Here is a 14657-nt window from a genome sequence, read left to right on the forward strand (position 1 = left end):
TAGCTCATCAGCTTCAACTGAAATTGGGCTCTAAAATTCATATAAACTGAATGACTAAAAGTAATCAAACTTCTGAATGAGCAAAATAGCAAAAAAAAAAAAAAACAAACTTATATGTTTGTTATAATTCTTGCTTTAGTAAAATGCTTCATTTGGACAAAATCTTATCAAATACATTAATTTTTTACTTACAATGCTAGATAAAGTATTAATATTAACCCTAAACAAAATTATAAGTACTAGCCACAAGACCTTCAACATTATCAAATTAAAATTCGTATATTTTTTATAAATTTGATTTCTTTGTTTATTAAGGATATTAAATGAATAAATGAGTATAATAGCAAAAAGAAAACTAACAAATTTTATGTGTTCGTTTATAATAATTCCCTTAAGAAAATGCTTCATTTGGACAAAATCTCATCAAACTGGATAAAGTGTTAATACTAGCCCCAAATAAAAATATAAGTACTAGCTACAAGACCTTCAGTTTTATCAAATTAAAACTCTTTCATTATTATGAATTTTATTTCTCTGTTTATTAAGGATATTTAAACAAAATATTTTCCCAATTTAGTTAGTTAATGTTAATGATACTTGACTGAGTTAATTAGATTAATTGAGTCAACAAGCTAAACTATTAAAGTTAAGTAATTTCATAATTAATTTCATTACACCTTAAGCTTAGATTGTATGTCAATCCGTACCTGCAGTTATGGCATTTAGCCTGGCACCATGCAACCAGTTAGTCACACGTTAAAAAACGAAAACAGCACACAAAAAAACAGCACTGCAAAAAGTCTAAAAAACACCCAAATCGAGGGACAAAGCAAAACATTCTGGCATTCTACTTGAAGAGGTTAACAAAAACTGGTGAGGAAAAAATGAACGTAAAACTGAAACAAAACAAAAACAAGCCAAGCGTAAATGAAACGGCTAAACGTTGTGGCCAATTCTGCATTTGTTTCCTCCAATCTCAATCCACTTTTTGGCACTCTACCCCAGAGTCAACGTCCATTGACCAGTGCCTCTTTCTATGCTGGTTCTTTTAGTCAGCAAGGAGTGCGATAAAAAATAAAAACAAAAACGAAACACACTCACAAAAATTCACAAAGAGACAGAAGAGAGAGAGAGAGAGAGAGGGAAAGCCCATTGAAAAATAAAACAAAAACCCCATGCACTCGCCTTAAACGAATACAAAACCATGAGGGGAGGGAGGGAAGAGGATGGTTGCCTTAAAAAAAAAGCAAAGAATCTCCAAAAACGAGAAGAGAAAAAAAAAATTCCAAGGCTGACTTCATAACCTGGCCAACAGCAACAGTCGCGGAGCCAAAAAGTATGCAACAAAGATTTTCATTCATGACAACGACCTCAGACACGACTGGCATGCCCCAGTCCTCAGTCCTCAGTCCTGTTGAGTTGCCGGTTGCCTGTCCTTGCCCCAAACCTCCCCACATATTCGCACGCTCGCGCACACACACACATATACACAGACATTTGGTGTGTGCATCTTTTTGCTTTCGTTTTAGAAAACTCCTGAATTGGGCTTGCACGACATTCAACCGGGAAAAAGAAACTGCAACGAAGCAAGGACGAATTTTTTGGTAATTCTTTTTTTTTTTGGGTTGGCGAAACCTCTCTTTCGCTCTCCCTCTCTCTCTCTCTCTCTCTCTCTCTCTCACTGTCTGCCAGGGTGTGGGTTTGATGGTCATGGAGTTGTGGCTTTGTTTCGTCGCCATGCAAACATTTACTTCTTTTTGCTGCACACACACATACACACACACAACCCCGCCAACTCAAAAAAAGAAGACAAAATTTTTGGCCAAAAGAAATGAAACTGAATGATTGCTGATGATGATGATGTTGATGGTGATGGTGATGCTGATGATGCTGATGATGATGATGATGGCAATGGAACGTGGATTTGAATTGGTCATGACAATGGTTGACCGTGTGGTGAGAATCGACGTTTTGAGATTTAAGTTAATTGCTTTGGTTGATGTTGATTTCATAGTAATTTTTTGGGCCAAAACTTGGGCCTCTTAGCTTCTTGTGCGCTAAAAACGAATGTGTCCCATAAACTGTAAGCCAAGACAAGGCGGCCTAATGCTCAACAGGCTGACTATGGATATGCCATTGGTAATGGCAATAGCCATGTGACTCAGATTGCAGATTGGGATATTGAGATTATATGGCAAAGTTAAAGTAATGTTTTGCGGATTCGCCTACTACTCTACTTGGGAATCCCCCAGCAAGCAACCAAACCAAACCATCGTTTGTCGTTCGAATGTGATAAGCATGCGAAGCAACATGCAAAGCATGTAGCCAGAACAAAAGGGCAAATGGGGCCAAAAAGGGGCACCGCAGAGAAAATAACAAAAAAAAAAAAACAGAAACCAGAGAAAAAAGAATAACAAAATCGAGCATACAAATCCCGGTTTGTAAGCCAATTTGCACTTAGGCTTATCTAATGTCATATCATTTGTATAATGTTGTGTTGGCCTGATACTTGATGCCTACTGTAGTCAATACTCTTGATGCCCTGTCGGCCCCTTCCTCTCTACCCATCTACTCTATCCAGTCATTCAGTCAGTCAGCCAAGCCAGCAGCGACTCCTTACCAATTCCATGACTCTCTGCACTATGCCTATATGTATGTGATGTGTGTGCGTGTGTGAGTGTGTGTGCGAGCCTCTGTGCCTCGTCTTATCCTGCGGGGTTCATTTCTAAGCTCATTTATGTTTATCACAAATGCGTGCCAAAGTGTGTCGTTATTCTTCTGCCTTCTGCCCTGCCCTGCCTCCTTCTACTTCATTTTGCCGTGCGAACAAAAACATTTCAAATATTCAAAAAACAACACAAACAAATACAAAAAAAAAGGAAAAACAAAAAGAAAATCGAAAAAGAAGCAGCTCAGAGAAAAAGACACACATGCGATATAATACCAAAAGCACTTGCCCTTGGTTTTTGGCCCCATCCCGTCTCGTCCCATATACATTGTTACACTGAGAGAAAAGTAGAGGCAGAAATTGTCAGACTATTTGCATATGAATAGCTTTCTTATTTATCATCTGATTATATCTACAATAGTCATAAATAGTCGAAATCTTCGCATTCGACCTGATTGGTTATGATACTTTAACTCAATAGTATTTAATATTAAATTATGTAAGTCTTTGAATGCATTCAATTGGATATTAAAACGTTTTAGGTATCAAATGCGTTCTATATGTTTTAAAATTTGCGATTTTAAGTTTTAATAATTCGATAATGAATATGTTCAGTATTGGAAAGGGTACATTTTTTATTAGCCTTTAAATAAGTTTCATTCTATATTGAATCTAATTCTGGTTTGCATGTGTTTTATATCGAAATGGAAACAGCTTAGGGTTCATTCCATTGTTGTATATTTTAGTTATATTGAAAGATAAGTTACTGGAGTAAGTACGTCATTATACTAAAAATATTTTTACTTATCTAAACAATCTTGATTACATAGTAGGCATATACATATAATTTGAAACACAAACTAGAATGTTTATAATAACTTAATTAATAACAAATAAATATCTAAATATATATCTAAACATATATTGAATAAATATTTTTGTTTTGAATACAATTTTTTTTGGCCATCTATCAGTTTTTGTTTTTTTAGAACATATTTTCGTATTTGGATATTATAGAATAAACCTTGAAAATTTAAGCACAATTGGGTGAGTCATTTTTTTGGTTAGCTTTTCATAATTGAAGTGAATCTGAAATTTTGTTATTAAATAAAAATTTCTCTGAGTGAGCGCGAGTTTTAGTGTGTGGGAGTGTGTGCGTGTGCGTGTGTGTGTGTGTGTGTGTGTGTGTCTGTATGCTGTGTGTAGTCAACTAGTCGAAGCATGTTCTGGCCATAGAAATTCATCTAACGGCTGTAACAGGTAATTGAACTTGGTTATATGGTGCTCGAAATGGCTTGGCGCTCGGCAAATGGAAATGGAAATGGAATTGAATGACGCCCGCGTCGCGATGAGCTACAAATACAGTGTGTGTGTATTTGTGTGTGCGTGTGTGCGCGATTGTGTACTTACTTGTATTCTCGTACGTTCACATGCCAAATGTGCCCCATGTCTACCCAGATAGCAGCAAATGCGTGCGAACTATATAATGTGGACATAAAAAGGATTTGCCGGGGGAGTAAGTGTATGCATCCATGTGTGTGTGTGTGTGTGTGTATGTGGGCGGGAGTAAAGTCAATTTCAAGTAAAATTGCAAATTGTATGCCATAGTTAGTTTCGTATAGAACGGCCAGAGAATGGGGGAAACAGTTGAGGCCAACTGTTGAACTGTTGAATAATTCATGGCCAACTGGAGATTTCTGCCAAGAGCAACAGCCAAGTTGATCCATTCTAATGCCAGGCTAAGCACATTTGATGCCGATTTGTGGCTCACATTCAAGTACACACTATATGCTAAAACATGACCCAAAATGAAATGATATCTACTGCCTACTATGAACAAATTTAGGGTATTTTCTAGTTATTTCCAACTTTTATTATACAAAGCCTTTTCAAAGGAACAACAAAAGTGTCAATAAGTAAGTTTTAAGTACAGTAACCTAAAGCAAAAGCGATAGTTTTGTTCACAATTAACTTTAGAGGTTTCTTTCCAATGCAACCAATTGGATGAAATAATCGCTTAAACATAAACTTGCCCATTGATTAAGCTTATTTTAAAAGGTTTGGTATTTTTAGAGTGGCTTCATTTCGATTTATCATTTATTACCAATAATTTTCCAAAACGAATGATCAATTGGACGCAATTTGCGGACAATTTCAACCTAATATTCCCCCCTTCGTGTCATTTCGTCAGACAAAAAAAAAACATCTACTGCCCAATTTTGTGACAATTTTAACACCCTCCTTTCTTCTTTGGAGCTTCCCCTGATTTACTGACTGCCCCAATTCAAATAATTTCAATTGTCGCCTTCAGTTTTCAACCTTTTTTTTTGCGTTTAATATTAGCAAGTTTTAACCCAGATCAACCATTTGACTTTCATGTAGTTTGTAATAATAAATGGATGTGCACTTCACGTTTCTCATTCTTGTGCTGATAACTGGAGTTATTTTGATTAAACAAAATCTTTAACAGTTCCTTGATGCAAATATAGGGAAAGCGACTGGGTTGATTGAATTTTCAATCAATTGTTTTTAAAAACAAAAGTTATAAAAAGGTAATGTATGTTGGAATGCGTCTAATCTATAATCAGCAGTGTATTTGCAACAAACATAATTTTGTAATAATTGTAAAAAAAAAAGTGATTTAGGACGAATCTAGCTTTTAAGTTTTAATATTTATTTTATTAAGTTTATTTAAGTTTCTTTAACAATTCGCTTAACAAACTAGTCAAAATTTTACTTTAAATGGTCAAAAGAAAAACTTGTTGAAGGTTTTTTTTTATTTTTTAAAGTTGAATCTGAATATTAAGCAGATATTAATGATGAATCTCAAACTTAAACCCAGAAATCTATTCAAAAAATCCATCCAAGTGCTCGAAATAAATTTCATCATCAAAATGAAGTTAGAAAGTTATTATAAGAAAAAGGAAATCAACAAGGCTTATTGAAATTATATTGGTTTTTATCGTAAAGAAAATTGAAAAAATGGGTAAAATAAAGACTTAAGTGTGAAATGATTTGAACTTTAAAACCTGTTAGCAAGAGCTGTTGGTGTATTGTTATCAAACCTTTTAATTAGCGTCTTTTGTTCAAATAATTTTTATAATTTCAAATCGTCTGTTAAAGAAAAAACAAATGTTAATAGAGCTTTTAACTAAGCCTTTAACAACTTTTAATTGAACAAATTTACACAAAACACAATAATCACTTGAAAATATTTTTATATGGAACTCGAACTAAAAAATTGAGTAAAAGAGAAACAACAAAAAATAAGCTTTAGTTTTGTGGGGCAGCAACAAAAGCAGCAAATCAACACTTGGTGACATGAATTTGCTCCTTTTTCGCGACTGCCATTTATGCATTTTCTTTTGCTTTTCGCGAAAATCTCCCACAGACTCATGTATGCACACACATACATCCACACACCCACATGGAATGCGTCCATTTGTTGGCAAAACTGAACTCCTGATAGCCGCATCCCCCAGCTTCTCCAGTTGTGTTTGTGTGTCGCGTGGAGCGCAGAGATGGAGCAATAGGTGACAGTGGGTGGCCAATGTAGCCCCGGCTTTGGCTTGGTCTGTTTGTCTTGTTGCCATTGCCGGCGTTGTCGCCGTCACCGTCACCGTCACCGTCCATGATTTCTTTTCTTTTGTTTGCCCAGCTTGCAGCTGCACTATGGCAACAGGTGGCACCTACTGCTCGTTCTTTTTTCCTTTTCGGTCGAATTTTCCTGTTTCCTTCTCCTTTTTTTATATTTTTGGTTTTGGTATTTGCTTCTGGTTATGGTTCCTGGGTACGGGTAAAAGTACGGGTTATGGCTCTGATTCTGCTACTGGTTCTGGTCACGACCCACTGCCCATACCCGCATACCAGCTCTGTTGGCTGAATTCTGAAGGACGTTTCTGGCTTTGGTTTTTGGCTCAATATTCTTTCCTTTTTCTGTGCAATGTATGCAACTTTTTTGTGCTCTGTGCACTTTTGCTCTGTTTCTTTTGACTGCCATGGATGGCTGTTGTATGGGTATGAGAGTTGGCATCGACGCCACACAGTTGGATTTATTTCTACGTGTGGGTTTCAGTGGATGTATTTGTTGTATGAGGATTGTGGTACAAAAGAAAGATGGAAGCAATGAAATCCGCATTCAAATGCGCTTGACATTGAATTTACATTGATTCTGATATCAGGAAGAGATTTTATCGTTCATCAAACATATGGTTCACATATTTGCCATAGTTGATTTTCATTTTAAATCATTTTTTTCTTTCACTAATTGAAATAAGTACTACTACTTAAACTTAAGCTTAAATCCATCATTAATTTTTGTGAAGTAATTAACTCTTAACCTTTTTATCGACATGGAACAAGTCAAATCAAATTTTCCTGGTCTGCATATACTTTTTAATGGACACCATGGTGTCCTGTCATGTGGAGTCTTCCCAGGCATCCTTATTATATGACACTTGCAATAATTTCTCTTGCCATCATGGGTTTTCCGTATGAAGAATTTTTTTTTGGTACGGAGAACTTTTTTGGGAGTTTAAGATCTAACCAAAGAGACACTCTGTGAGGGCCGTAAAACATAAGCTGCTTTAAGGCGGAATATCTATATGCAGTTATATAGATAGTTCGGCAATGTAGTTAAGTGTTAGGAAAATCATATTTGTTTTCTCTCGTTTACCTTTGAATATATTTCAATCTTTAGGTGTAGGTGAGTGATTGAATACCATGTCTCATTATATGATAAACAAATTGAAAGTGCAGGATGTTTCTTTTGTGTTTAAGGCAAACAAATAGGATACAGTAAGATACATAGATTTATTAAAATTTTTATTTAGAATTAGATATATAGGTAAGTAAGTATTATAAATGTATAGTATATGAGTCAGTTTACTAAGTAAATGATATGGCATAGTCATCATGTGTCGATCTTTCACGTGATGGTCTGGAATCCCACAGTATCCTTTAGGGTAAGAGGTTTCCATTTTAGGTCTACGCTATGATGCGCTGGCGGTTCATTATCAATGCAATCGTGTCCCGTACAACTGGACTTCTTATGACTATCAGCTGGGTCTGTGGAAAAAAATCGTTAATATTTCAAAATATATTTACAAATTTCGTGTGTTGCAATAAATTACCAAATTTATGATCGTGGTCCTCATCACACGTTCGGGGACAGAATACGATCTTCAAATCGACAGGCTCATATACCTTGAGTATGAGCTCGGGGACCTTCTCGGTGATATAGTCGTCGGTGGTGGTGGTGGTGGTGCTGTTGATGTTGTGGCCGCAGGGCGCTGGTGTGGTTGCAACTAATAATGATGAACGATTTGAATGAGTCACTGGGTTATTCAACATTTTAGCTGGAGTTAGCTGGACGGTTTGATTGTGTGCCACAATTAGCCAGGGTTGGCTATTAACTGTGAGTATGTCATTGTGTGATCTTCTTTTTGGGGTTCTTGTTGTGGATGTTATTGTGGAAACAATTGTATGGGCTGTGGTGTTGTCAGCTGCTCCTGTGGTAATTGTTCTTTCTGTTGTGGATGTTATGGTGTCACTTGCTGCTGCTGACACTTTAGCTCTTCTAAAGCTTGTGTCAGCTAATGTGGATGTTATTATATCAGCTGATGTATTATGAGCTATTGTAGGAATTATTGTGCCAGCTGTTTGTTCGTCTCTTTTAGAGACTGTGACAGCTATTATGGGTGGTGTTGTTGTTGTTGTTGTTGTGGTTGGTTTAGCTGCTGTGGCAGTTTTTGTGTTAGTTGTGGACAACGTGGACGTTGCTGTTGTGGACCGCATTGTTGATGTGGCTGTTGTTGGTGTAGTTGATGTTATAGGTAGTTGAGTTTTGCTAAATATTCTGTTGCCTGACTTTAGTGTGAATTGCTTTTTTAGTAATTGTTTATTCTGTAACTTTTCCTGATTGGCACTTAAAACATTTCCATTGCTTTCAGCTGGCTGTATTGAATGCCGTTTAGCTGTTGCCGGGCCAACTGCTGGTGCATCATTTGGATACTCATAGTCTTCATCTTCATCTTCGTCATAGGATTCTAAACTATGATTACTTGAATTTATCTTTGTTGGTGGCAAACTTTTGGGCTTTGGTTTTTCAGTTGTAGTGCCTTGTGTCATTTTTGTTTCTATCGTGATGGTGGTGGATTGGGTGTTATGGCTTAGTTTCTGTTTAAGTAGATTCATCAGCATATCTTTCTGGGTCTTTAAGTCATTTACTGAAGATTGAGTTGAAATTTGATTCGCCTCATCGTCTTCTTCAGCCTCATCATTTGGATATTCAGAATTCACAAATTTATCCGAATATTCGCCAGAGTCGCTTACCAATGTGTTAGATAATATGCTTGTGGTTGTTGTCGTTGTGGATTTTGTTGGAGATGGGGTTGTGCCTCTGAATGTTATTGTAGATGGTGTTGAACTTGTGGATGTTGTTGCAGATGGTGTTGAACTTATGGATGTTGTAGTAGATGGTGTTGAACTTGTGGATGTTGTTGTAGTTTGTCTTGTAGTGGTTTCGAAGGGAACACGCTTGATGGTTGTGGATTCAGAAACGGTAGCATTTATCATTATCATTACAGGTACACTAGAGCTAGAGCTGGTCTCCAGAGTATCTTTCACAGGCTCTTTTTCATCCACCTCCATCTTTTCGGTAGCCGTTTCGTTCTGGTCATCTGTGTATTCCTCTGAAGAATCTTCATCGGAATAGTTTAATTCTCTTGGTGTTTCGGTGGTAGTTGTCGATGCTTTCTGCTCTATCTTCGTTTGTTTTTCAGTTGAGGCCAATTGTGCAATGGACAAACGCAAAGATTGGGCAATAAAGGGTTTGGATGTAGCCAAATTATGTTTGGCTAGCTCCGATAGGGTCATTTTTGGTTTTGCCGTTGTCGATATCACATTGAAGAGCTTTTTTAATAATTCAGCAGCTGCTGTCTTTGACATGTGTTTCCTCATTATCGGGGGCTTAGTAGTGGTTGTTGTTGTTCTTGTTTCTAAGTGTTCACCTATTGCCCCCTCGTCATTCATATAATCCAGACTAAGTTCATTTGAAATCAAATTGTTCGCTATAAATGGGGGAGACTGAAGCTCTTGCTCTTTAAGCACTATGTTCTTACTTGTGTGAAGGTCTAAGTTTAAGTTGTTCTGATTCGTGTGTTGTTGTTCTTTTCGTGTTGTGTTGCATGCGATTTGTGTTTTTGTATCTGTAAAATATTTGTTGAAGGTATTGTCATGGTGGTTTCGTAGTGTCTCAATGTGATAAAATATTGCGATGGCAAATTTTGTTAGGATTTTTAGGTGGTTTTGAAATGTTTGTTTCTACGACTTACCTGTGGTGGTTCCTTCTGAGTGGCAATTGGAAGGTGTCGTTTGGCTCGGTTGAAGACTTGTGCTGGTTGGTGTTGGTTCGGTTTTAGTTGTTGTAACTACTGTAGTGGTTGTTGTTGGTTTTGGAGTCGTAGTTTCTGTTGTTGATGTTTGCGTTGTCTTTTCAGTGGTTGTTGTTGGTTTTGGAGTTGTCTTTTCTGTAGTTGTTGTTGGCTTTGGACTTGTACTTATAGTGGTTGTGGTTGGTTTTGGAGTTGTCTTTTCAGTGGTTGTAGTTGGTTTTGGAGTTGTCTTTTCAGTGGTTGTTGTTGGCTTTGGAGTTGTCTTTTCGGTAGTTGTTGTTGGTTTTAAAGTTGTCTTTTCAGTGGTTGTTGTTGGTTTTGGAGTTGCCTTCTCAGTGGTTGTGGTTGGTTTTGGAGTTGTACTTTTAGTGGTTGTTGTTGGCATTGGAGTTGCCTTCTCAGTGGTTGTGGTTGGTTTTGGAGTTGTCTTTTCAGTGGTTGTTGTTGGGTTTGGAGTTGTCTTTTCGGTAGTTGTTGTTGGTTTTAAAGTTGTCTTTTCAGTGGTTGTTGTTGGTTTTGGAGTTGCCTTCTCAGTGGTTGTGGTTGGTTTTAGAGTTGTACTTTTAGTGGTTGTTGTTGGCTTTGGGGTTGCCTTCTCAGTGGTTGTGGTTGGTTTTGGAGTTGTCTTTTCAGTGGTTGTTGTTGGCTTTGGAGTTGTCTTTTCGGTAGTTGTTGTTGGTTTTAAAGTTGTCTTTTCAGTGGTTGTAGTTGTTGTTTGCGTTGTCTTTTCAGTGGTTGTTGTTGGTTTTGGCGTCGTTGTGGTTGTAGTTGAAGTTTGCGTGGTCTTTTCAGTGGTTGTTGTTGGTTTTGGCGTCGTTGTAGTTGTAGTTGAAGTTTGCGTTGTTTTCTTAGTGGTTGTGGTTGGCTTTGGAGTTGTGTTTTCAGTGGTTGTTGTTGGTTTTGGAGTAGTTGTGGTTGTAGTTGAAGTTTGCGTTGCGTTCTCGGTGGTTGTGGTTGGCTTTGGAGTTGTGTTTTCAGTAGTTGTTGTTGGTTTTGGAGTCGTTGTTGTTGTAGTTGTCGTTTGCGTTGTTTTCGCAGTAGTTGTTGTTGGCTTTGGTGTTGTCTTTTTAGTAGTTGTTGTTGGTTTTGGAGTTGTCTTTTCAGTGGTTGTTCTTGGCTTTGGAGTTGTCTCTTCAGTGGTGGTTGTTGGCTTTGGAGTTGTTCTTTCAGTGGTTGTTCTTGGTTTTGGAGTTGTCTTTTCAGTACTTGTTGTCGTCTTTTCAGTAGTTGTTGTTGGCTTTGGAGTTGACTTTGTTGTAGTTGTTGGTTTCGTTGTTATTTCTGTGGTCTCGCTTGTTGGATTTGGGAATGTTGACGTCGATATCTTTTTCGTTGTGGTTGTTACCTCAGGCGTGGCTGTAGAGCAATGCACCACAGTTGTGGGAACAGTTGAGCTCGTCGTACTCGTAGAGGTGCTACGAACTGTCGTTGTCACTGTAGGCAGTATAACAATATTTTCGTCAAACTCAAACCGCTTCGTAGTATCCGGCGAATCCGTGGATGTATCGGGAGTTTTAGTGCTTTCTGTTTTAGTTGACGCATAAGTATATTTCTTGTACGGATATTTCGAAGTGGCTTTAGTCGTAACTTTTGTAGTTTCCTGTGTTATGGGCGCTGAGCTAGAAGGCAAGACTACAATATTTACACCGGGCCTAAATGCTTGTCTTCGAGTTGTTGGACTTTTCTCGGTGCTAGAAGAAGATTCACTCTTGACAAGACTCTCTGCACTATATCCATAGTGATGGCCATAATTATAACCATAGGTATAGGATGGGTAGGAGGGGTATGTAGGATATTCGCGGGTTGTTGTGGGAGCTTTTGTTGTGGTTGTCGTGGTCTTCGATGTGGTGGAGGGACTTGTTGGTAGTATAACAATATTAACCGATGGCTCCTTCGGCACATCGACAGATTGCTTATTAGTCTCCTTTGTCTCAGTCTTGATCTCTGTTAAAGTTTCGTCATCATCTTCGAATGGTATCAATTGCGGCTCTGTTCTCGATTGTGATAAATATGAATAATATGGATTAACTGGAGCATAGGCCAGTTCGGCAATTCTAACATAATCTTGGCAACGAACTTCATTTTCTGGTCGACAAAGTTTTCTTTGTGTATCATAGCTGTTACTACCGGGACACCTAAAACAAGTAATTAACAAACTAGTTATCAAGCCAATAAATTAAAATCAAAAAAAAAAAGCTTACTTGAATCGTGTCTGCAAATAGTTGCCATTTTCTTGCATCTTGCAGGTATAGTATAGGGCACAATCTGATGGCGATCTAAAGGTGCCCTCCTCTCGGCATTCGGGAAATTTGGCTTCACAATTTTCGGGTATATAACTGCCACTATTCGAGATTTGTGTCGATGGGCATTCATCACCGGGTATGCATTTCTTTTCAAACGATGAGAATATCGTGCCCGATGGACAGCCAAATAGCCAAGGTGTCGATTGATTCTTGTCGCATCTGTAATATACCTTGCAATCATAAGGATGTCGGAAACGACCCTCCTGCTGACAACGTGGTGGATTATCCGAACGTACACGATCCACACAACGACCACGGCTTGAATTGAAACTCTGCGGAATGAGAATAAAAAATTTATATAAATTTCAGCACTAGAAATTATCTTTTGCGCTTAAACTGCAAACTGTGAGAATTACTCCACTCATGGAATATCTTGTAACTTACCTCTAAATTAGGACATTTGCTAAAAATCACACAATTGGGCTGACAGACATAATAATATTGCTGCTGATCGGGATGCGGTTTAATGCCCACATAATTTCTAGAACACCGATTATTCTGCCAAAGACACAAAAATATCCATTGAAGTATATGAATTTCAAATACAAAAGATATTGATTTCCTTACATAATCCACACGAACTGGTACACCGCCGCCTGGAAATGGCTTATAGACACCATAGATGTTATCATAATAGCTGCCCGGTGGACTGAATACAGGCGGTGGAGCCTGATAGCCATAGCCATAGGGCGGTTGATAGGCATACGGTTGACCATAATAGCCATTCGGCATTAGATGATGAGGAGGCGGTGGTGGTGGTGGGCCATGAGGATAGCCGCCATTGCCTTGGATGTGTAGTGATCGTGCGTCGATCTTTGCCACCAAATGCAGCAGCAAAACCACAGCAAGCCGCGGCAAAAGATTCATTTTATTTGTGTATAAACGAAACACTATATTATATTCACAATCACTTTGACACTTTTTATTTTACTCCACCAATAATCGTAGTTAATCCTTTTGTTGTTTTGTGGATCGTGTTGACCCGTTGACAGCTCGTGGTATAGTGTGGCTCAGTTAGCGGAACTGAGCTTATTTAAATGTTTTACTCTAGAGTGGGTGGCTCGTATGCTCTAAGCTGTGCTCGTGCCAATGATTCTTGCATAACTTAAATGCCAATTGAAATGATGCGTGATTTAAGTACAACTTATTTCAGAAATGTTTGCCCCTCCGGTTTAGCTGAAGTGAAAGAGAAAGAGACAACGTTTTTTGCCCCCCCACGTGCTCGATGGACCGGAAGAGAGTACCAGAGACCAAGCCAGACAACTCGATGCATTGGTATTATCATCATCATCACCATCATCATGGTCAATACAAAAACTACTACAAATTGGCCAGAGTGAGATGCACATGCTGAGATATACATACATATATAGAGATCTGTAGAGATTCTTCCGTTATGCATTCTTATATTTTATGCTCATGCTTCTTTCTGTTCTGTTCTTTTCTGTTTTTTGTTGTTGCATGAGTAATTTAGTTTGGTATTGGAGACGTGATCCATTCCGTTGCCGGAACTAAACCTCTATGACAGTGATTAAACAAGTCAACTAGTTGGTGGATAAGCTTTTTTTTTATACTTTTCTTTCCATGTTTTCTTTGCTGTTTGCTTTTTTTATTTTCTTTTTTTTATTATATTTTTTTTTTGCTGATGTAGGCATTTTGTAGCACATTGCTCTCACTTCTCATTCTCTTAATGCTTACGCATTGGGCAAAAGACACAAAAAACTTAACAATTTAAAAAAAATAATGAAAAACTGCATAAAGCAAACATTGAAAGCTCAAGATGCAAATGCACAGTCATCGAGACGATGCATCAAATTCTCAAATTTATTTAGTTTATTTGCTGAAATCAACATAAAACTTAACTCTTTACCATCAAGTAATCAGCTTATCATTGTTACAATTAAAGTCACATCTTTGATAATTACAATTTTAAAATAATATTCAACTGAATAGAACAAATTTTCTTATCAAATGGTAAGTTTACGATTATGAATTATAAATTTATATCAATAAAATTTATATAAAAGTTGTCTGAAAGACGAGTGTTGTTAATAAAAATTACTTATCCGCCATGGGATCAACTCAAATTTTATATAAAAAGTTAATTTTATATTTTTTCTTTGCTCTATTTACATATCTTTTTACTAACACGTTTAATAGTAAATATTCCTGTGATTTAATTAAATAAAGGAATTAAGTCAATGGGAAGCTTTCTCAGGGGTTTTCAATTCAAGACTTGTAGACAAAAATGGTATTTAAGTTATATTTAAGTTTTTAAGACATCTTTTTAAA

The 14657-nt window shown here is 37.3% G+C and overlaps 1 protein-coding gene and 1 long non-coding RNA gene across 2 annotated transcripts in view; one reads left to right on the forward strand and one right to left on the reverse strand.

The window, feature by feature from the left end:
* Positions 1-3676: 3676 nt before the first annotated feature.
* LOC124460527 overlaps positions 3677-14657 on the forward strand; it is a 103016-nt gene continuing 92035 nt past the window's right edge. Inside the window, exon 1 of the long non-coding RNA XR_006954441.1 lies at positions 3677-3715. This is a non-coding gene — a long non-coding RNA (uncharacterized LOC124460527). The remainder of the gene's footprint in view (positions 3716-14657) is intronic.
* Positions 7462-13419, reverse strand: LOC6652886 (mucin-2). Its single transcript, XM_047011541.1, has 6 exons — positions 12933-13419; positions 12750-12863; positions 12264-12637; positions 10003-12197; positions 7801-7974; positions 7462-7735 (listed from the first exon to the last, which is right to left on the reverse strand). Exons 1-6 carry the CDS (start codon positions 13230-13232, stop codon positions 7596-7598), a joined length of 3297 nt encoding a protein of 1098 aa, XP_046867497.1. The 5' UTR covers positions 13233-13419; the 3' UTR covers positions 7462-7595.

This window comes from Drosophila willistoni (assembly GCF_018902025.1).
Source record: "Drosophila willistoni isolate 14030-0811.24 chromosome XL unlocalized genomic scaffold, UCI_dwil_1.1 Seg142, whole genome shotgun sequence".
Taxonomy (NCBI): domain Eukaryota; kingdom Metazoa; phylum Arthropoda; class Insecta; order Diptera; family Drosophilidae; genus Drosophila; species Drosophila willistoni.

Bases quoted from the DNA above. Each gene is read 5' to 3' on its own strand.
- LOC6652886 (XM_047011541.1), bottom strand. From the start codon at position 13,232: ATGAATCTTTTGCCGCGGCTTGCTGTGGTTTTGCTGCTGCATTTGGTG. The intron at 12,638-12,749 runs GTAAGTTACAAG...CTCATTCCGCAG, and splicing joins GCAAATGTCCTAATTTAGAG to AGTTTCAATTCAAGCCGTGG. The intron at 7,736-7,800 runs GTAATTTATTGC...TTTTTTCCACAG, and splicing joins GGACCACGATCATAAATTTG to ACCCAGCTGATAGTCATAAG.